At 34.1% G+C, this 24,150-nt stretch overlaps 1 protein-coding gene across 1 annotated transcript in view; it reads left to right on the top strand.

Annotated features, from left to right (window-relative positions):
* Nucleotides 1–577: 577 nt before the first annotated feature.
* Nucleotides 578–24,150, top strand: part of ARMC4 (armadillo repeat containing 4) — a 75,742-nt gene continuing 52,169 nt past the window's right edge. Inside the window, exons 1-10 of the mRNA XM_015810654.1 lie at nt 578–663; nt 756–1,014; nt 3,585–3,742; nt 4,125–4,320; nt 4,672–4,778; nt 6,004–6,140; nt 6,764–6,880; nt 10,369–10,583; nt 13,210–13,308; nt 15,776–15,920. Coding sequence (XP_015666140.1) covers nt 791–1,014; nt 3,585–3,742; nt 4,125–4,320; nt 4,672–4,778; nt 6,004–6,140; nt 6,764–6,880; nt 10,369–10,583; nt 13,210–13,308; nt 15,776–15,920 — 1,398 coding nt within the window. The 5' untranslated portion in view covers nt 578–663; nt 756–790. The remainder of the gene's footprint in view (nt 664–755; nt 1,015–3,584; nt 3,743–4,124; nt 4,321–4,671; nt 4,779–6,003; nt 6,141–6,763; nt 6,881–10,368; nt 10,584–13,209; nt 13,309–15,775; nt 15,921–24,150) is intronic.

Here is a 24,150-nt window from a genome sequence, read left to right as displayed (position 1 = left end):
AATTAATAAAAATAATACATAATAAATCATTGCAAATCAGAAGTTTAGCCCACTGTTTTTTTTAAATTGAAGAGCCAAACTCCTACTTCTAATATTGCACAACTGTCCGAATTAATCCTAGTCTTTTTCGATATGCTGCTCTTTTAATATTTTGCATTGCAACTCCCCTTGTCTATTTGATATGCTGACTAGGGATCATGGGAAACGCATTCCGTCTCATGCAGCCTTTTGCTTGCACATGCCTTTCGTTTGTCGAAGTCACTGAAACAGATGATAACAATAAATGTCATCTAGGAAATCCGAAAAAAAAACAACCTGGGTGAGCATGCATGTAAAGGCGAGAGGGAAATGATTGACAGCTTAAACAGTCAGTTAAGGAAGAAAAGAAATATGATGGAGCCAAACAGTCCCAAAGGCGGCAGACGCTCGTCTGGTAGAATCCAAAACAACCAATGAACGGCGGCGAAGAACGCCGCCGCGAGAGAAAGGGGAAGGTCTAACCTACAACGCGCGTTGTTTACTACAGGAGAAAACTCCTAGCAACCGAAGAGCTAACGTCCCCATGGCAACCAACTCTAGCTATGCAACAGAAAGAGCGGCGGACTAGGCCGTATCTTCTTAGAGTCTAACAATTACGGAGCGAACCGGCATCGGCTCAGTCTGGTAAGCAGCTGCGAAGAAGTGGGTGTGTTTTATATTCAACATATATTCAACATAATACTATTTGGGCTGTATATTTCTTTTCTTGTTTTTAGCATCTTTCTGCAAGATTCTGGGTTGGTCATAAGCCATGGGAGTAGCCTTGACTAGAGCAGCTCAGTGGACCACGGCTGGATCTGGAACCGGCACATTAGAAATTACCCCCCTGAACGAATCTCTTTTAAATGAAATTATCAAGTTTACAGAAACATTTAGTAGCAAGCATCCCCCGGAAGCAGCCTTTGTCTTTAAAGAACCACTTGAATGGCATACACAACTAGAACCATCTGCATTTGAGGCAGGCTATGAAGTCAGGTAAGACGGTGACCAGATCGCTCTCCCCAGAATATACAGTATAAGAATAAAATATGTCTTCAAGATACCTTTCTATAAGTGCAGATTTTGTTTTCCCCATTTCCTAATAAAAATATTAGGCTGTGATTTGGCTCTTCTTCCCATGTGATGTCTTAATAGATGTGCATAACTTTGCATCTTCAGATTTTCGGATTAGCCACCATTTTTATTTTATGAATTGGTCAAGATAATTTCAAGGCATGTAAAAAATATAATCACAGTGATAGGGTGAAGTTCAACAAAGAGAATGCTTGATATAGTGACTAAAGTGCTGAGCTAGAAATCAGGAAATGGTGAGTTCTAGTTCTCCTATAGCACAGGTGTCAAACTCACCACGTCACGTGACGTGTCGCAACATATCGCGACTCTTTTTGCATTGCTGGCAATGGGGTGGGTGCAGCTTTGGTATGATGAAACTAGCCCGCGGGCTGGCAGTTTGACACCCCTGTCTTATAGGCATGAAAGGTGACTGAATGACTTTGGGCCAATCACGCACTCTCAGTCCAATCAATCTTCCTTTCAGTTTTAACTTTGCTTGTGGGAAGCTGGTAGGGAAGGTCGCAAATGGCAATCACATGAACACAATGCATTGCAACGTTGTAACTACAAAGTGGACCCAGGCACCCTAATCGCAATTGTGACTGTGGAGACACTATGATTTAATTTGTGGACCAATCACGAGTCCCCCTCATTCAGCATCACTGTGATTTTGAACTGTTGCTGAACAAATGGTCATAAGTCAAGTAAAAATAAAGTGATTTAAATCTACAATCTAAAAAGAAATAAAATTTAAATTTGGCTAGATGTGCCTATGATGCATTTGAATGTACAATGTATACATACTGAAGAGATCCTAAATTAAAAGAGACTTATTGCCTACAATGAACTGTCATTAAAAAAATTGGCATGAAATGTAGATCAAGGATCATGAAAAGTATCATTCAAAATTCTGGAGAACCCAGCATTGGAAAAGCTGATCTGCTATATTCTTTTTGAAAAACTAATACGTGCAGCGTAATTTCTAGATTCTGTATATCAATTAATGGGATATTCAATGTTTTGGTTAATGAAGCTTGCAATGTTTTCTGTTCACAAATAATCATCATTCAAGGCTGTTAACATTGACAATGGTAAAAAATACAGAAATGCAAAACACAAATATGTAGCAAATTGAGGCAATTTATGTTTTATTATAAAATATAATAATGGATAATGTTCTCTTAGTTTAAGGATATATAGTTTTATTGCATACCCTATTCTTAGCATATGCTGGATAGCATTTAACATGATGAAAACAAATAAAATAAAAACCTAGTATATAAAAAATAATAAATTTTAAAAGTTAACAATAAACATGATGGGTATCCATTCAAAACTAAGCAAACTAAATTAAGGGCCAAACACACACTGGAATAAGATTGTATTGATCTACTTACGAAATGTTAGCAAAATCAAGGTCAGACCTTGTTCTACAAAGTGGGAATAGCTACCAAAAAGAACTGTCAATCCTTGCCCCATGGACCACACGAGGAACATGGACCTATAACAGGCCTCTTTTTTGTTTCTTTCCTACAACAGGAGAGAATTCCATTGTGGCAAGTTATTGCCTGATATATCCCATAGTGTCTTTTAAAGATAATGACCAGTATTTTGAATTGGTCTCAGAAGCCAACTGGCAATTTATGTAGTGGCCTCAAATAGCCTGATGGGGTTGACCTCTCAGGTATATAGCTTCTGTATTTTATTCCATCTACAGTTTCCGGGCGGTATTTTGGGGAAAATATTTCAAATTCAAACATATATATTCCAATAAGTAAATAGGATTTTCTTTGTGAAGAAATATTTGGAGTTAGAATGTAAGGGCAAAGGTCAACCAACTTAGAATGTACTGTAAGGAAATGTTACTTCCTCTGGAGTACATAAACTAAAGATGTTCGGAGGTTGATCCTAGTTTAATTTGCTACAAAAATATTCTTTATTCTCTTCTCAATGTAATCCAAGCTATTAAGAAACTGCTCACAATATTTAATAAATTAATTCTGATAAATTAATAAAAGAATTAACATTCAAACCTAACACTATTTTATTGGAAAGCGAGATCCTACTGTTAGATGGATTAAAAACAGTTTGAGAAAATGATTTACAAATGATCATTGAGAAAGAGGATCTGAATGGTTTATATTTCAGTTTCCAAGAATTGGGTTTCACATCCTCTGCCCAAATTAGAAAAAAATTAAATTAAAAAAATGCATAGAGTAGGGGTGTCAAACTGCCGGCCTGCAGGCAGAAGGCGTCATCGAGAAACCACGCCCACCCCATTGCCGGCAATGGCAAAAAAGCTCCGATACGTTGCATGATATCATGTAACGTCGCGAGTTTGACATGTCTGGCATAGAGGATATGAAACTGATGAAGCTGTTATATATGGCTAAAAGGAAATCTATACTCTATTGGAATAACTGCAGTGAAAAACAAGCTATGTTTAGTTATTAAGAATTACTGCGTTTTAAATTATTACTTTATTCTTTCAGTGAAAAAACTGTCCAGTCTCAAGAAAGAGACAAAAATGGACAGCCACTGCTCCTCCTCAAAGGATCAACTATTAGCGTTCGCAGTTTTGGGCAGCTGTCTCATTTACTCTCTGTTGCTGGGAAAAAAAGACTAAAAGAAGCACAGGCATGTCTTGAAGGTATTCTGTAATAATAATAACTTTATTGTAACTTTGAATGTACACTAATTGGCATACATTAAAATGAAATTTTGTTGCACGTTCTCTGAAAACCTAGATATTTCTGAATTACATGATGATTTAATATGCCTTTTCTCATTCTTGCCTTGTTTGGCCTTGTTCTATTTCAGTAATTAATTCAGAAGGAACTTGTTGCTAGTCAAATCTGGGAGAGATAATTTATCATGATTCAAAATAAAAAGTAGGCTAAATAATGCTAAAATTAGATGTTTTACAACTAATGGGATAATTTTACATCCAAATTCATAAATATTTATTTGTAATTAATCAAGACCTTCAATAACTCAATCTGAGATTTGTATGTAATATGAATAACTTATAGCCAACAGAGATCCCATTGTGAAAATCCTTGGCCCTGGATATGGAACAATTGAAGGAGAGGATTTGTCCATGCTTCGTTTACTAGACAAAATTAAAAAGGATGATGCATCAGACAATGAAATTAAAATGAAAATTTCCCTACTACTTCAGCAATTGGATATGCAGTTGCTGAACAGCTCGCTGAAACAGATATCACAGTGAGTCTATTTCAGATAGTATTTGTTTATCTAAAATGAATTATGTCCCTCTCAGAGGGAAAATCTCATACTTTTACATTTTTTAAAATAAGTTTTATGTCCTATGTTAATCTGAAATCTAAGCCTAATTTTTGATAGTTTCCTCTTTGCCCAACAGCCCTTGTATACTCTTTCCCAAACCAAGTGGTCCAGGCCTATGTACTGTATGAGAATTTCTGTCTTAAAGCTAATTAGCCAAGCAGTTATAGTCTTTCTGGGGAATATGGAATTGCTTTGAAAAATAAACCCAGCATATTCTTTAACTGAATCTTTAAATGTTGTTAGAATGTAATTAATTTATTCTAATTACAGAGAAGTGAGATTAACACCAACTGCTGTGAAAAATGAAGTAGAATTGCTTAAGCATTTCTCTGGGACAATGGAAGATGCAGTTCTTGAATCACTAGACTATTTATCAGGTTCAAATTGTGTTTTTTATTCTTTTTATTTTAAAAAAACTGTATATTAAATGCAGAATAAAAGATAGGCTGTCAAACCTTTTGGGTTTATGATGATAATGAAGAATTTGATAAATTGAAAGGAATCCCACCGTAAACTGACTTTGTTAGGGAAGAGGGAAGTTAACATTTATCTATTTATACTTACTATTTATAACTTTTAAATCCACTTCTACAGAGTGTCACAGGGAAAATTGCTACCTACACAGTTCTAGCCTTTCTAGGTTATAGAGATATTATGACATCTAAATATATTTTCCAAGGCTTTCTTTGCTACCTTACAACTGCTAATCTGTGGCATATTTTGTGATTGCTTGGTTTCTTTATTTTTTGATAGTTGATCCTAAAAGGCAGAAATTGTCAATGATTTCAATATTTGTACAACCAATTCTAAGGATGGTTGCTATACGTGTTGTCATTTATTTCTGTTTATAGCCTCTCCCCCCCAACTCATACTTGTCTCTGGACTGTGCCACAGTTAAAAACACAAAGCCAAACAACGTCATAATTAAAACAAAACTATTAAAATATGGTTACAATGATTACAATCTTAATATAAACTAGGAAAACCTACGGACAATGTAGCCATGTAATGGGCTCCACACTTCCATGGATCCCCAGACCTGATGACTTCACCCAGTATCTTTTATATGGTTGATGTTAAATAGGAATAGAGAGAATACCAAGCCTGGTGGCACACCACATAGTAGGGATGAAGGAATAATCTCTGATAAATACTGACTGGAACCTGCCTTGAAGAAAGAGAACCAGCATAATATGGTGCTGCCCACTTCCAGAGATTGATGGTATCGAAAGCTACTGAGAGGATAGATGCACAACCTCTATCTTGTTCTCACTAGAGGTCATTGTTGATGACCTTTTTACCACTTTTGGAATCAGTGTTAACTTTTGGCAACTGCTTGGGCAGCTCGGTTGACAGAGAGTGACTAGCTCAAGATCATCAAGTTGGCTTTGTGCCTAAATTGTAACTAGAATTCATGGTCTTACAGTTTCTATCTTGCTGCCTTAACCACTATATGAAACTGGCTCTCTTTTTTAGTAATCTGCACTGACTGAATATGAAATATTTCATTTGCACTAACATCACAGTGGAAGTTTATTTATTATCCTTTTTTCTCTATTGGGTAAATTAAAGTGGACTAAAACATTCCTCTTGTTTTTTTAGACTATGAATTCTTCAATGGATGCCGTGCCCCACCTTGGAGACAAGTACATGGGGAAATTTGTTATTTATCAATTAAACCACGTGACACAGATATTATGTTTGTTACTTGTAGCACAGCAGGAGTATTCTTAAATGGAGTAAGTAATTACATTCACAAACAAAGCTTCATGACATTTATTTCAGAGATTGCACATATGATCTAAAACTGTTAGGCTACTTGGAAGTCAATAACATAAATACCTTTCTTTTAATAAGACATTCAAATACATAATTAGCTTAGTTTTTAATTTTTTCACCAGAATAATTTTGTAGTAATGTGCACCTACATTCCATTCCTGCTGTTCCTTTATACTGAATTATGCTATTTTTATTCTAGTTATGAATTAGAATACAAATTGTTTTCTTTTATTGTAGCACTTGTGATTGTGAACTAGATCATTATTATGCATACAGTGTAATAATACAACATTTTTAATATAATGAGCTTTAATACTGCTGAGAGAAATAAGGATTATAATTATACGATTGTATTGAAACAAGAAAATAAATAATATTGAAAGTAATATGATATGGATAGCTTCACTCACTTTAAATTTTAAGTGACATTTCAGAACAGAATGGATTGAAGGTTGCAATATATAAACAACCTGGAAATAAGTTCTATTAAATTCAGTGTAGCTTACTAGGAATGAGTATAACTTATGTTTCTGAGAAATCTCTGGAACAGTTTAAAACTACATAAAACTTGGTTTTCTTATAGGGAAGAAGCAATGAGAGAGATGAGATTGATTATGAGAGGAAGAGTGACATACATAAAGATCTTGTCACATTTTTAAGAGAACGATCATCAGCATTTACAGAAAATATGGCTAAACAGGTATGCATTTCTTGTTATTATACTTTTAGTTATACTTCTAGTTATCAACCATACTTCTAGTTATCAACCATAATGCGAACAGCTCTTAGTTCTTTTTATGTGACTTTGTCTGTATCTTATTTTGGTTCGGTCTGTTTATGCAGTATATATTTATACATGCACACATTCAAACACACATTGGCCAAGTTCACACATATTAAGTCACAGTCTGGGCTGTTTGGTTTATTATGTTGTGTGAAGGTTGGATTAAACGCAGGGAGACTCAGATTCTAATCTACCCTCATCAGTGGAACTCACAGAGTGACTTTAGGTTAGTGACTCTTTCTCAGACCTCATACAAGATTGTGGGGGAAAAATATCTGTAGAGAACACTATGTGTACTTGAACTCAGTACCCCCCAAAATGGCATGTGAATTCAATAAAGCATTGTTAAATAACCAGGGTTCAATATTACATGTAAGGCCACTAGTTTCTTCGACTAAGTTCTTTTGGTAATTTTCAGTATATAGAGACAAATTTTAATTATATCAGGAACATTGCCCAGAATTGTTAAATCTGACTGATATTTAAATTCTGCTAAAGAAGTACACAACAAGTCATTGTTGTATTATAGACTGCATTATTTGTGCTTTCATAAACATGAACACAGTGGTCAAAAATTACTGTATATTTCAACATTTATTTAAATAATGTAATGCTAAACTAAGTCACTTAGAAGTGAAAATAGAATGGGTAATATAAAAGATTATGAGAAGCTTTGTAGAAAAATGGAACTATTTTTTAATGATGAAAATCATTGGTAAATACAATCCTCATTTCATTGTCAAAAACCAAATGTAACAAAGTATTTTGAATGAAATTATTAGGAATCAGTTTTTAAATATTTTATCTATTTTTTTTTCATTTGTGCATGAACCTTAGAAAATATCTATGGCTGGCTCAGGAATTTATCTATAAGTCTGGAATTTTGCCAATAAATTTATTTCCTAGATCTTTAGCACACTTATTTGGAAGCTGTTTTGATTTTAATGGAACTTATTCCAAGCTTAGGACTGCAGCAGTTGGCAAAAAGTCTCTGCTCATCTTTCTACACATGTTTTTCCTTTAAGCAGTAGTATAATTTTAAAGCAGGAAAATATCATATTTTAACAAAAAAGGTCAACTGTCTTTGACAATGCTTTAAATAATCAGAACCATTCCTCTTTCTAACTTCATCTCTTATGATTTGAATAAAAAGAATATTCATTATTTTACAATTTTCTTTGATTTCAACATTAGGGGTACTTCAAGCTGACACAGCACATATTGCTGTTACAATATAGCAGCTCTAGTATTTAAATATTGCTGGCAAATCAGAATAATATTTTTAATAAAAGATAGCAGTTATAATGGTATTTATGGCAAAACATTTTCTTCATATTTTTAGATGTTGCATTTTTACAGGAATATTCATTGCAAGTAAGCTAAAAATGGTTAAGTTTTGAAATAAGGGAATAAAATATCACCTCTCATAATCTATAGAGAAATAATGACATCAATAAATAAAAGGAGTGATTCATAGACTGAAAATCCTGTTGAAAGTGTTTGAATAAGTGATAAGAAAAATAAAATTCATGCAGTAGTAAGGATTTGTTGTAGACCTGGACAAGCAGAAAGTAGGGATGAGGTGTGTTGTGTAAAATGACTAAAAATTTAAAGGAGCTCATAATTTTGACAATGGGAGATGTAAACTTCCCTGACATCTGCTAGAAATGTAACTTTGCCAAAAGTCAGAAGTTCAACAAAATTGTGTCCTTTCTTATTGACAACTTTATTTGTTAAAAGATGGAAGAAGGAACAAGGATTACTATCCCGAATCTAATATTTACTAATAGATAGAAATTTGTTGAATAATTGAGGAATCTGGAGTTGTTGTCTTTGATTTCATGATAGCAAGGGGAGGAAGAAGAGTCTGACTTGTATGCTGGGCTTCAAAATAATAGATTTCTAAATAATAATAATAATAATAATAATAATAATAATAATAATAATAATAAAAAAGTTGGAAGGGACCTTGGAGGTCATCTGCTCCAACCCCCTGCTCAGGCAGGAAACCCTATACCATTTCAGACAAAGGCCGTCCAGTCTCTTCTTAAAAACTTCCAGTGTTGGAGCATTTCTGGAGGCAGGTTGTTCCACTGGTTGATTGTTCTAACTGTCAGGAAGTTTCTCCTTAGTTCTAGGTTGTTTCTCTCCTTGATTAGTTTCCATCCGTTGCTTCTTGTCCTGCCTTCAGGTGCCTTGGAGAATAGTTTGACTCCCTCTTCTTTGTGGCAGCCCCTGAGATACTGGAACACTGCTATCATGTCCCCCCTCGTCCTTCTCTTCATTAAACTAGACATACCCAATTCCAGCAGCTGTTCCTTATATGCTTTAGCCTCCAGTCCCCTGATCATCTTTGTTACTCTTCTCTGTACTCTTTCTAGAGTCTCAACATCTTTTTTACATCATGGTGACCAAAACTGGATGCAGTATCCCAAGTTTGGCCTTACCAAGGCATTGTAAAGTAGTATTAATACTTCACTTGATCTTGATTCTATCTCTCTGTTTCAATAAATTTAAACAGATGGTAGGCCAGTTTCAATGTCTTTACATCCTGAAAAAAAAAGTGTATTAGGGAGGGAGATCCTGTAAGACATGATAGTACAGTATAGTCATATCTGAAAGAAAAATGGAAGATATCTATTGGGACCATTCTGAATATATATAGTGCTTTCCAAATTGATGCAAAGAAAAAGACTTGTATAGCAAATGTCCAGGGAGTGTTTATTCAAAAAAGGATACAAAGCAGTTGCCAGGTTTGGTAGGGATCGAATCAAAAAACGTAAAGTGAAGAAATGCCCCAAAGAACTCAGAAAACATTTTCAGGAACATCAGAAAGAAATGATTGGTAACAGATGATGACAAGAAGGAAGCATTCTTAACTCATCTTTTATATCTGCTCTAAGAAGGGAAACAAATCTTTAGCTGGCCTCACTACCGGTAGAGGAACTCAGATTAATCAAGAAAAAGGTAAAAGCTTCCTCCTCCCCCCACCAGGAGAATGGCAGAACCCGAAAAGAATAAGAAATCCCATGCACCCAGAACATAGGGTTCTGACAGGAGGCTTAAGATTTTAAAAACAAAGTGACTGGTTATCTACATAAATATCTGCTATGTAGTTCATATAGCAAAAGTTATTTAATATTAATATATTTATTTTCAAACCATTAATTAGGATTTTAGTTAATAAGTTTATTTCTTAAAATACAGAATCAAGTTTATATTTTTTAATCAAAAGTTTTATTTTGTTTCATTATGATTATCTTTTTTAAAATCAAGAATTGTGATAGACAACTTTTATATGCTAAGAAAATCAAACTACCTAACCATCCTCTGATTTACTAATTTTAGCATGTTTTACTCATTTAGAAATATGATTTTTCCTAAACATTTTCATCTCTTATTAGAAATACACATTTTTTGATGAACCAAAGTATGAAAAGCATTATCAGCATATGGAAGCAGTTGAGGCAGATGAATATGGCCAAGCCCCAAAATTTTACGACTATGCAGAAAAGAATGTTTTTGAAAAGCCTAAGAGTCCTCTTGTAAAAAGTAAAACTCCTGACAGCAAGAAATTAGAACCATCTCTTAAGTGGAAGACTACAACAGGCGCTCGAGAGTATGTAATTCTTTTAGATTTCCTGACAAATATAATTAATTAACCTGAATTTTTGCAGTGTAATATTGTTGTCACTATTTTTTTTTAAAAAACTTGAAACTGAACAAATTTAAATTTAAATTTGCTATAATTTAAAATCTTTATTTAAATAAATTGTGTTTTCTAAAAATATTATTTTTCCTTATTTTGTGACTTCTCAGCAATTAGTAAAGTTTTATATTCAAATCATATTTCTTCCATTTAAGTACATGTCCCATAAGCAGGCACAGGATTTACAAAGGTGGGTAGGAACAACTGTATCTGTAGGATTTAGAATGGAGCATTTAGGATCCAAGAGGTGAGCTTGTGGCTCCAAATTTTCACATTTGAGAAGCAATTTAATGACACCTTGAAATTTTAGTGCTTTGTGATTGACCAGTCTAGCTTGTTGTTTCATTTATATCGTATTGTCTTTTGACATATATGTTGATTTCTCTCTCTCCATCCCTTTTATTAAGGAGCAAGACTGAGAAGTATAACTGACCTCCCCAAGACAATAGTGATTTTAACTTTGCTTCCGAGAAACTGAAATTCTAATGATTACACCATAACAGGTTCTTTACCAGTTACCGTTTCACACAAAGAACAGAATATGTGCAGATAATACTGGCAGTATTTTGTTCAAACAGCAAGACTAATGTTGATAATTGGTGACTATTCATAAGCTAGGTTGAGATTCCACCCAAAACCAGTCAAAGCAGAAGACAGGAGGAGCAAGTGGCTTGGTCTGCAAGCTCAAAAAAGAATCACTGGAGGTTTTTAAGAAGAAACTGGACAACCATTTGTCCGAAATGGTATAGGGTTTCCTGCCTGAGCAGGGGGTTGGACTAGATGACCTCCAAGGTCCTTCCAACTTTATCATCATTATTATTATTATCTCTGAATCAGAGTCACTGGGAGCTGGGCGGCATATACATTTAATAAATTATTTGTGGTTGGTCACATAGATGATGATAATTGAGACACATGACATTTTTTCACTGGATCTCTGAAATGTTCTAATTCCATTTTCATGATTGGTAATATATACAGCATAAATAAAAAAAATAAAAACCAACTCTAGAAGCCCAACAACAGTAAAATTCAAATGTATTGCTATCAGTTGTATAAGTTACAAGATAATTAAGCAAATAACTCTTCATTGTGGTTACGATTATGCAAAGTACTAGATAATTGATCCTTTTAAAACAAAACTTTTAACAAATTCAGTATAATCTAGGACTATTAGGACTGACACTGACAGGATCATAAAGAATTCAGGTAGAGGAGAGAGGCAGATCTGTTGAACTCCAATAACTCTAAAGTCTGCATACCTATGGTCTGGGAGTGATGGGAGGTTTTGAGGGCCTCAGTTCTTCTAGCCCAACTTGTATGCATTTGAAAAAAGGAATGTAGAGGATTAATATAGCAAGTCTTCTGATAAAAAGCACCGTTCAGAGGTTTTAGCACAACCACATTTTGTCTATGATATCCAACTAGCTTGCTTAACGGAACAAATATTCTGTATCTACTGCACATAAAAAAGTAGAGGTAGTCGCTGACTTACAGCCACAACTGAGCCCAAAATTTACGTTGCTATGCAAGACATGAGTTTTGCACCATTTTATGACCTTTCTTGCCACAGTTATTAAGTGAATCACTGCAATTGTTAAGTTAGTAATCTGGTTGTTAAGTGAATCTGGCTTCCCCATTGACTTTGGTTGCCTGAAGGTTGCAAAAGATAATCACATAGCCTTGGGACACAGCAACTGTCACAAATATGAAACAGTTGCCAAGCATCCAAATGTTGATCACATGACTATGGGAGTGCTGCAATGGTTGCGTGAAAAACAGTCATAAGTCCATTTTTTCCAGTGCTGTTGAAACTTTGAACGGTCACTAAATGAATGGTTGTAAATTGAGGACTACCTGTATTACAACATTTAATTATGTGTGCAATCTAGATTTCACTGTGATAGTATTTTCGGCATCAGTGATCATCAGTTGTAACTGCCTATCAGCAAATTCAAGAAAGATCACACAATGGTTGTATAGTATGTGCTTATGACTCTTATCAGAAATATATTACTTATTACAACAATTGCAATAGTTATCTGTACAAGTTGTGTATTGCACCATGAACTGAAATGCACTACAGTATTAGAAATTACTATTTTCATTGTAGCTCTTGCCCAGGTTCACACAAATGTCTGTTAAAAATAATTTTGAAAAGTCAAAAATCAATGGCTGGAGTTAAAAAAAAATGTTTAAAGACGAAAAGAATCTGAGTCTGCTTTTAATATCAAAATGCCATGACCACAATCCAAGAGAGAATTAACTGTGCTTAGGTCCATTGAAATCATTAGGTTTATTCTTTGCTGCACTTAACTGAGCTGAATTATGGACCATTTATAATTCTAGATTCAGCAAATTTTGCTGATAATTTGTGATGACATCAGTTCTTTATGCTTCTTTAACAAATTATTCAGTCTAAATGATATGACATTAATCAGTTTTAGCCTTTAATGGACTTAGTTCAGAAATTAAAACATTTATTATATATTCATTATATCCTTAATTGTCAATGAACAATGTTAAATCTTTTTAGAAGCAAATCAGCAAGAAAATCCGATGAAAAAGAAATCAAGCATGCCACTCCAGAAAGCAAGAAAAGATCCAGTGGAACACCAACTGCCTCTCTTAAAAGGTACACAGTCTTAATAATGCATAGCTTTCTTTTGCTTGAATTAAAAGCACAATTTTTCAACAGGAACAAGATAACAAGAAATGATTTCAGCGTCTCAAATGAGCAAACTAAAATGGTTAAATTGATGGATTTATTTAAGGTTTTTTTTTACTATTTTTATGTGCAGGAGTCTGCAAAATCAGTGTTAGTCTCAGATATGAATCTTACTTATTAAGTTTTCAAATGGAAAATTTTCTGGTGTTCCCACTTCTCTGCATGACCAAACAGGGAACTCCCAAGCTGAAAATATAAACCTGTTGGTTCTGGCAGAATTGTGTTATATTTGCATCTGCTACCATTTTTCCAATCACAGACAGAGAAACGATGATTGCTTGGCTTATTGTTCTGGCTCTTAATAGACATTTCCTTAGCTCACATTTCTTAAGCAGTGTACAGGAACAGATCTCAGTTTTGAACAGTGTGCCCTGAAATTTAAATACCCATTTGGAGAGGTTTTTGTATTGCTTTGTTTTTATTTTTAGTAATCTCACTTTCTCCCTTCATCTGTGCTCTGGGACCAAGTTAGTATCAAAATCTGAAAAGCAAACAAATACATCCATTCCAAGAACCTTCATAGTTAGTCACATTGTTTCTCCAATTTCACAGTATTCCATCAGCAGAAAATCGTTCAGGTTAAAACAAACGATTTTAATTTTTTTCTACTCTATGTCAGTTAAGTGGATTATGTAAATTTAGATAATTTGTTTATAAATTAAATAAGAATTGATATCTATTAATGAGGATATTAATGCACAGTTTTGCATGCTAATTTTATAAAATAATAGCATAGTACAGTGAGAACCTATTACATATGATATATAGGTTACATATAATGTCTTCTGATCATTTTTTTAATTATTACTATGTGGCAAAAGATTGTTCCAAATATAATTGAAACCATGAAGGACTTTATCCTTCTTCTTTTACAAGCTGTTTTTATACTGAACGTTGCACATATATTAATTCTCCAGTAGTTCCAGATGAAGAAGAAAACATACATTTAGCTTCAGAGATAAGGTGCTTAGCTTTGGAAAATTGTTCAAAAGAAAAAAAAAGGCCTTTGGAAAACGAGTCAATCCATTTCCCAAATTCTTCTACAACTATACTAAAAATCAAAAATCAAAACTGGAAATGTTTTAACATTTAGTTTGTTCATATGAGATAATAATCCAGTCTCTCCAATTTCATCTCTCTATATGGAATGGGGTAATAATACTGATCTATCTTATACTTTCTTAACAGTGTTGCAGTAATTCAGGTAATTCAGAAAAATTATTTCACTCTATTGTTCAATTTATATAACATATTACTCCTGAACACCAAGGTATATATGTGGTATATATATACGATATATACCTTGGTGTTCAGGAGAAAGTGATTCAGCTGAATAAATGGTTTCTGATTAAATAGATGCTAGTTTCCTTTATGAATTGTATGCAATTAAAAATGATTTGTGAAATATGAGAACAAATGCATAGCACTTCTTTAAAACAGTGGAGGTATTTTTCCAACAGCAAAAGTCATATGTAGCTATTTTAATGAAATGTTTTAAAGACACAATTATATTAATAAGTTGGGTCATTAAAATGCTGCATCTTGTATCATGTTTTCTGACTTGGAAAACTGAAAAAAGATACTTTTTAAAAAGATGCTGCAATCATCAGTGGAACAACTTGTCTCCAAAAGTTGTGGGTGCTCCAACACTGGAGGTTTTTAAAAAGAGATAATAATAATAATAATAATAATAATAATAATAATAATAATAATGATGATGATGATGATGATGATGATGATGATGATGTTGTTGTTGTTGTAAGGGACCTTGGAGGTCATCTAGTCCAACCCCCTGCTCAGTCAGGAAACCCTATATCATTTCAGACAAATGGCTGTCCAGTCTCTTCTTAAAAACTTCCAGTGTTGGAGCATTCACTGCTTCTGGAGGCAGGTTGTTCCACTGGTTAATTGTTCTAACTGTCAGGAAGTTTCTCCTTAGTTCTATGTTACTTCTCTCTTTGGTCAGTTTCCATCCGTTGCTTCTTGTCCTGCCTTCAGGCACCTTGGAAAATAGCCTGACTCCCTCCTCTTCTTTGTGGCAACCCCTGAGATATTGGACAACCATTTGTCTGAAATGGTATAGGGTTTCCTGCTTGAACAGGGAGTTGCACTAGAAGACCTCCAAAGTCCCTTCCAACACTGTTATTCTGTTACCCATATTGTCAACTGTTATGGAGCACATTTACCAATCTTTTTCAATACATACATAGGTGAAATAGATTATTCCCATCTCAGTGTGGCTTGCATTAAATTTCTGTCTCTTAATAATTTCAAATTCATATACTTACAGATTGTGCTTTTGTTTTAATGTGTTTATCATTTCTAGATGTGATTCTCCCTTTCTTGCTCCATTTTTCCTTCTTTTTTGGTTTAGTAAACCTCCACCAAAAATTGAAGATGCAAGTGAAAGTTCTTCTGAGAGTGAAGAAGAGGATGAACAGCCTGAACGCCATCAGGAAATTAATACTGATTTGCCATCAGAATATTGGCAGATTCAAAAATTAGTGAAATATATAAAGGTAAAAAATTAATTTTGAGGAAAGACTGCAAAGAATCACATTGCTTCTCTTCTAATTAAATTATAAATTCAAAATTATTATTCCAGAATCTCTTCATTTTGTTTTGATTTCTCTAATCAGTTTGCAGCCTAAAATCTTTTTGAATCTTTTGAACTTTTGTTGTAGTAGATCTATAGAATACCATTTAGTTTAGTTATAACGATATCCTTTCAGCCCAAAATATTGCAAAACAGACAAGTAATCCAGTGGTACCTATTATAAAGTGGCAAAATATAAATCTTCTAAATTCTGTGTTTTTTATTGAATTTATATAGACATCATCTCAATGAAATATCTCTAGCTTCCTTCAAAGTTGTGACATAAGAAAAAAACCCCAGTAAAAACATGACCTAACAGTAATCATATCAGGTCTCTGTGCATGAAGATTTTGCAACAATCTGGAATTAGGCCCTTCTGATCACATGATATCGCCTGGCCAATTTTATTATTATTTTTCACTCTGTTGGGATTTATTTATTGATAGGTCTATAAATTTAAGGGACCACTTATGGCTTTTGTTTTTATATACAATTCCTTGCTGGATTATATTTGTACATATAAACCATGTTATAGAACATAGTACATAGAATAATAGAGTTGGAAGGGATCTTGGAGGTCTTCTAGTCCAACCCCCCACTTGTGTAGGAGACCCTATATCATTCCAGACAAGTGGCTGTCCTGTCTCTTCTTAAAAGACTCTAGTGATGGGGCACCCACAACTTCTGAAGGCAAAGTGTTCTATTGGTTAATTATTCTCACTGTTAGGAAGTTTCTCCTTAGTTCTCTCCTTAATTAGTTTCCATCCATTGTTTCATGTCTTTGGAAAATAGGTTATCATTTTGAAAAGAATTTTGAAAATAGGTTATAATTTTGAAATAATATAATTTCAAAAGACTAATTATGAAAGATTTAATCCTACTTTCAGATTTGAATTAAATACCTCAAAGAAGCAGCTTGACTCTTAATAGTTCATGCTTCTGATGTGGCTTTTCTGGTAGGCACACTAGGTGCAAAAAAACTTTTATTATAATTTTATTTTTTCATTTATTATATAGTAACATTTAAAAAAAGAATATTTCCATAAAAACAAGGTTTCACATAGCATCAATTTAATTGCTGTGATGGAAAACAAAAGAATGTAAAAAAAAAATAGCAAATCCTTTATTTGTTTCATTTTACTGAATTATCCACAAGTTCCTTGTGAAAATGCTATAGAGGAATTTCTATTAAATTTAAATAATACGACATATTTGGAAGACTGGAAAAAACAGTAGACTTGTTCTCTCTGGGTGTTTATATAATTAATTCCAGAACACTTCTGCTTGAATATGAGAAATATATTAAAATAGCATTGGGTTTTGAGTAAAACAGTATCTTGTATTAATAAGCTAGCAAATAACATACGGTGTACCCATGGGTGGTCATTTTGTCTTTTTAACTATTTTTTAAAATGAACCTTAATGTTTGTACTCATTATTTTTGGCTGTTCCATTGTAAATCACTCTGGGCTCCATCAAAAGGAAAATTGGTATACAATTATTATCTTCACAACAATGTAAAATCACAGCTGCCAATTCCATAGCTAGTGTTGGCTTTCCTACATTGAGTTCTTCCCAAGAACTTAGGATATCATAATGTATCAAAGTAGCATATATATGGATCCAAGTAGATCCAAGTCTGTTGCAATTGAGAGATGGAAGTGCACAGATTTTCCAAATGCTGTCCAAGATGTTTTGATATAGCAATTATAACAATAATGTTATTATTATTAACAATCTAATATAAACTCAGAGACAAATTAATAATCTGCAAATGGACACAAATAAAAATGTACATTATGAAGAAAGATCATCTCTTTTCCTCTATAAATGCAATGCAATAATGATTTATTAGCTCCAAGAGAAAAATGGCAATAGTTAGGTTGTAATGTCCTTGGAGTTATTCAGTGTTTCTAATTAGGTGATGTATCACTGAAGCTTTCCAAAATAAATGTTTGCCACTTGTTATCTATTTGGATGAAGACCTTCACAATCAAGAAGTAGAAGTGAATTGCTTTAGATTGGCTTACAAAAAAAATAATAAAACACAAGACATCTCTTATATACTCCCATAAATGTCAACAGTTACAAAAGACTTTTTAATTTGTTTCATACTTTTGTTGGATAAACTTTTTGAAATAATGTATGATGTTGCTGGATCAAATTAGTTTCTCAGATAACAGCTGGAAAAGTGACTTATGGAAGGGTTGTATTAGAAAGAGTTCTTTTTATGATCTATTAAAGATAGAAAATAAGTATCATTGCTCATGAAAACAGTACAGGAAAAGAAAAACGTCAAGACATGAAAGGCTACTAGAAGGGGAAAAATGCTCAAAGAAGCCACATTCCATCCAAGTATAGGAACTGAATAAAATATTATTAAGTTAATAGTGATTAAAATCACTGTTAAATAAGTGCCTAATTTATAGGGGTGATCTGCCATTTTCATGTGCCAAGACCTATCTGTCGTGTACACCGTCTAATACAGAGAAACATAGAATTGTGCATAAAATCCTTTCTTCTGAAAGAGATAAAAAAATTGTTTTGGGGACATCTCTGTGATCTTGAAATTCTGATTCTAGATTTTGCCCTTTTGTTTTCCATCATCTATTCACATCGTGAATGAGTTTAATATGACTGACAGTGCTGGGAGGCAATTTTACCCAATCAAATAGTTGTAGGCTGTGCTGGGGGTTTGCTTTCCTCATAGCTAGATAAGCCAATTTTCCCTAAACCAATCAGCATTCCTCATTTCAGCTAACCAGTAAGAGAATGCAAAGAAAACTGTTTAACCTTACCCTTCCTTCGAACCATCACAATTCTCCTAATAAATCTCAAACCTACCCTATGCATAACTTGCTCATAACTTCTCTATCATCATCATCAGGAGGATCAGGGATATATTTCTACGATGAGAAGCTATATAAAGGAAGACCACTTGTAAAAAAAGAAAATACCCAAATGCATCATCTGTTTGTTGCATATAAAAAATTTCAAGAGTGAAGTGATAATATATCAACAAATAGTAAATATCAACAAATGTATACTGCTGGCAGTATAAATAATATAGATAGAAGTAGGATGGTGAATTTCTACAAGAATTGGCGAGAATGAACCCAGGAGCTGGAGGGAGAGAAGGATCACTTGCAAAGCTACAGTATTTCAAAGGAATATGAGCTTTTTTCAGATTCAAATAAACCCCAACAGACTGAGAAAAAATAAAATTGGCTCTCAAAGCCAGGCAACATCATTTGATCGGTTCCAAATTGCTTCAAAACCTTCATGCACAGAAATCTGATATGGTTGCTGTTAGGTCAAGATGTTACTTTGCTGTTCTCACTGTCACAACTTTGAAGGCTCCCGGAGACATTGGGCCCAGTCCAATATAGGAACTAAGTAGAGTCATGATATCCTACCATACCAAAAGAGAACTTTGCCTTAGGTAATAAAAAGATGTAGTTTTTGAGGTACCAGTGCAGACTGGGGTTTATGTTCTATTTATGCAGCTGGTGGTGGACATCACAGTCTACCCCACTGCCCCCTGTGTTTGAAAGACAAACTACTAAGCAGCAGATATCAGCTTACCAAAGTCTTACCATCTCCCTGTACAGAAAAAAGCCCTTGTAAGCTACAACCCACAAAGTTGTAGCTAGATCTCTTTATTCATAGGTCTACCTTATGGACTCAGGTAGTCTTTCATCTAACACTTACCTGCTAATCACTCCAAAGCCTGCATGCTGTCTTTTAGAAATTATTCAACTTGCTGGAATTTATGAATAACAACCATTTTTTGAATTTAAGGAGTTTGCTTGCTGGTCTTGTTTATTCCCTGAAAGCATTGCTCCCCTCATATTTGAATACTCTGTTCATATGGTTTAGTTTTTCTTTGGAAAATCTGTTGGCTTTAGTGCAATTCAGTTGCCCAACTTTTTATTCAAGCTCAGCTGCTTGTTGTTTTCTTGACAGTATGAAACAGTGATGGGTCTTCCCAGATTAGTCTTGTTAAATGTCTTTTGCAGACATTATTTCAGGCCCAGCCATGACCCCACACCCACTTGTGGCAGTTGCAACTCTTGCCAGATACTAAGAGCAGAACTTCCCCAGATTCCTCTCTATTATCTGCTCTATTTTGAGAAGAATTCAGCAGTTTCCTCTGGTGTCTGACATCAAGCAGAAACACGGCCAGGAAATGATGTGCCTTCTATACATTCTGGTCCTGGAGTGGGAGGGAAGGTTGTATGAAAAGAGGTTACTGTTAAAAGATCTATTCAGTGTAGCACCCATGGCTTTCTGTATGCCATGTCCTACAAGTAATAGGTAAAGTATACTTTAAATGTTCCTGTAAAATGAATAGAAGCAATATGGATATTTACCTCCTTTCTAATACTCAGTTCTCTGTGATGACAAAGAAGAGATCAGAGTGGAAAAAACAAACTGAAACAAAGGAGAAAGCAGCATAATTCTGTGTTTTGCTTTTCCTCAAAATCCATTGTCTTCTTTGAATGTTGATCCCTTCTCACTTAAAAACAATATGGAATTGATGGATGGGCATAGTGAGGCTAGCCTTTCTTATGCATAGTAGCTCTCAGTTTTTAAAACCATGCTGAATGAGTTTGTGGCTTTCTGATAAATAAAATCATTTTTATTCACTCTGGGCTTTATGTTAATTTGGTAGAGCCCAAGGGATGAGTGAGACAGCCTCTTATTATGTAATTTATATTTCTTTTGCACAAGTATATGAGTTCTCTATAATTTGAATGCTGCTATCTGTAGGCTAGACCCACATTTCTTTTCCCTTTCAAGGAGTTTGACAGGATGTAACCAGCTAACTCTGAGAGGTAATCTATGCAAGTTTTTTGTTTTGTTTTGTTTTTGAGAAAGATAGTAATTCTGCTTTGTTTGAAGGAGGTAAGTAATCTCTTTCTTAAAAAAGGTCATTCCTTAAGCCAGCTGTGTTTGCCTACTCTCCAACTCTATCCTTTGGAGCAAGTTTGTTATGAAGGTATTGGGAATCAGTTACAGAGGATCACAGAGGAAACAAATTACCTACATGTTTTTCAGTCAGGATTCAAACTAAATCAAGGGACAGAAACAGAATTTGTTACTCGGGTAGCTGACTTAGATTGGGGAATACATTGTTTGATCCTGTGAGACCTCTCAATAGGAGTATCCTTCTGGATCACCTACAAGGGTTGGAAGTAGTGAGCACTGTTTTACAATGATTCTGTTCTTCAGTCAGTGGTTCCTTATTCATATTCAGTTTTTGAGTTCATGAGAGGCCTGCACAGAGCCTGACAGGGCTCAGAACTCTTTCTCATGTTGTTTTAACCTCTGTGTGAAACCACTGGGAGAGATCATCTATCAGTTCAAGGTGATATGTTATTAGTATTACTAGATTGATGGCACTTAATTATACGTTGCTACCTTGGGCCAAACCAGCGATACTCTGGAAGTTCAGAACTGGTGTCTGGAGGTTATAAGCATCTTAATATGACAAAACCATTTCAAATTAAATCATATCAAAACAGAGTTGCTTGTTTTCAGTAAGCATCCAGTAACATTGGATTATGTGCTAGATGACACTCTTTCTCTGCGGTGGCCCTCATTGTATGGAACTGTCTTCTCTTTTCATGAAACTATACTTTGATACCTTTGAGAACCTTGGCTCCCGGTGGTCCCAGTGGTATTATTCACCCTTTGTATTTCACTTTTGGATTTTATAATTACATATTGTTCTTTCATATATGGCTGTATGTGTGTGCCTATAGACCTCAGGGATTGGGCAGATTATAAGAATTGAAAATATTATACAAAAATCAGGGGAAAATGATTCAAAAAAGAAATAGCAATAAGGAACAAGATAGAGCATGTATCAGATGCTCCAACATCAACATGGGTCAGTATTCCAATGGGATGTAACACCTGCATAGACTCAGACTTTGCCTACATAAATACATTTGCAGCTCCACAAAGGTCAGAAAGTCAGGATGTAAAGAAAATGGCTGAGAGAAGTTTGAGCAACAGTGGAAACCTACATTCTGAACCCAGTCTGGAATTTTTTTCTCCATATCATGCAATTTTGTTTTCATTCTTCATTTAAAAAAAAACTGGTGATGGTTTTAATTTGAAGTTTGCTCCATGTATTCCTTTGTTACTGAGACATACCAGGCTTGACGGTGTCAGTGCTTAATTAGCTCTTAAACAATACTTATTTTCCACGCATTACAGACATGTAATGTGAACATTATGGAATCTGTGATTTTTATCATGGTTATGATTTTCCACTGGCCCTGGTTATTTTAATCTCTGCGTTTCATTCACTGCCAGGCTATAACCCAAGAACTGCAGAGGATTCAGGAAATGGGACAAGAAGTTATTCCATAACTCTGTAATACTCCTCCATAACTCATCACTAACAAGTTGCAGCTTGACCTGTGTTCTGTAAAACAAAATGAAAAGTTGGATCAGACAATGAATATTTAATAAGATATTGCTATTAAAAAATCCATCATCAAACCATAGCTGAAGTAATTATGCGTTTATTCTAGCAAGTAGCACAAGCATATCCAATAAAGGAGACTAGATCATCACAAGCATATCCACCTGCTTAGATCAAAGTTATGCAACTAAACGAGAAACTAATAAGCTCATACTTTTAATATATCTGACTTAGTAATGTATTTTGTTTTGATATAATGAATGGAAGTTGAACTAAGCTACCTACAAAAATTCATTTGTAGACAACAGGTAGCCACAAGTTAGATTTCAAACAATAATCTAGATTTTTTAGATTCATTTGTAAGGCTAACTTTTAAAGATAACTTGACATTAAAATTGAAAAAATCTGGTAGTACAGTAATAGGGCTGCTTGGGAGGTTAGAATGCGAATGAACTGAAACAGTAGAATTATCTGCCAGGTTTTCTTGGCTTTAATCCCCTATTGAGTCAAATACTAGGGAACAGAGGAATATCTGTTTCTTTCTTGGGCTTTTAAAAAATGGCAGATATTGTAAGGATAAACCAATGGTTTGTAATGTATTCCTGCAAACATTTTGTATGTTTGATGCCCCCTTTTAATAGTCTTTCCCTGGCAAAAGTAAAATATGACTAATTATAGAACTTACTTTGTACTAGGGGTAGAGAGCTGAGGGCAATGTGGTTGGAAACAAGACATTTCATTTCTTTTTTGGATGGGATTTGGATGTTAGATAATACCCTGAACAGAATTCTACAGGAGCCATATGGACTCCAAGGAGTCTGTGGAGCTTGTGAACTAGTCCCATTGTATTAACTGACTGAGAAATTTCTGTAAGGAGAAACAGAGGCTTCTTTTTCTGTTTTCCCCCTTAGTTTGGCTTTTTCAGAAGAAAAGTAAATAAGGCAGTTTTAGATTTGTAATTGTTTTATATTAACTAATGTTTGTGATCTTGTCATATACTCACCTACATTTTTTGTTTTAGTGGAATCTTTGTTATTGTTCTTTAAGCCCAGTGATAAATGAAATGAAAAATGTTATAGGTCTCATTTCAGAAAGGTGTTTTTTCTTTACTTATGGCTGTTACTTAGTATAATTATGAACATCTATCATCCAGAAAATGCTTAGAATTTTTTTCTCCAGGCGTGCCTTTAATTCTTTTTTGAGCTTATATTCGGTTTTCATTTCAATTTGTGGATATTTGTGCTGAACCATCCTATAAGTGGAGCTAGATTTTTAGAAATAAAACCTGCCTTTAAATTAAAGCTTTAAATTTAAGTGTTGCACTGCCATACTATATCCAGTTTCAAAGATTTTAACAACATGATGCAGTTTTTGTGTACATTTAATAGAGAACTAATAGTTTCCATGTTGATTAAAATCTACCCTTGAAAACTTTCTCTAATAGCTACTAGGCAGAAAAATAATCGTTATGGTAATCAATAGTAATGGTTATGTTGTAACACAAATGTTTGAAAGCATACCAAAAATATTTTATGAGTTTGTTTTAAAATGTATATTAAACAGTGGAAACAATTTTTGCATACAAATTTCATACAAAAACATATTGAGTCTTACTAATGTAAAAGAAACTTTCAAAAGTCAGAACTGTATCTTCTCTTCTTTAGTTGAATAAAATATTTCACTGGTTTATCAGTGATAATTTAACAGAAATAGG

The sequence above is a fragment of the Protobothrops mucrosquamatus genome, unplaced genomic scaffold (assembly GCF_001527695.2).
Source record: "Protobothrops mucrosquamatus isolate PMUCROS unplaced genomic scaffold, P.Mucros_1.0 scaffold13, whole genome shotgun sequence".
Taxonomy (NCBI): domain Eukaryota; kingdom Metazoa; phylum Chordata; class Lepidosauria; order Squamata; family Viperidae; genus Protobothrops; species Protobothrops mucrosquamatus.
Note: the sequence above shows the minus strand (reverse complement) of the source record. Positions and strands in the feature narration are given on the sequence as shown.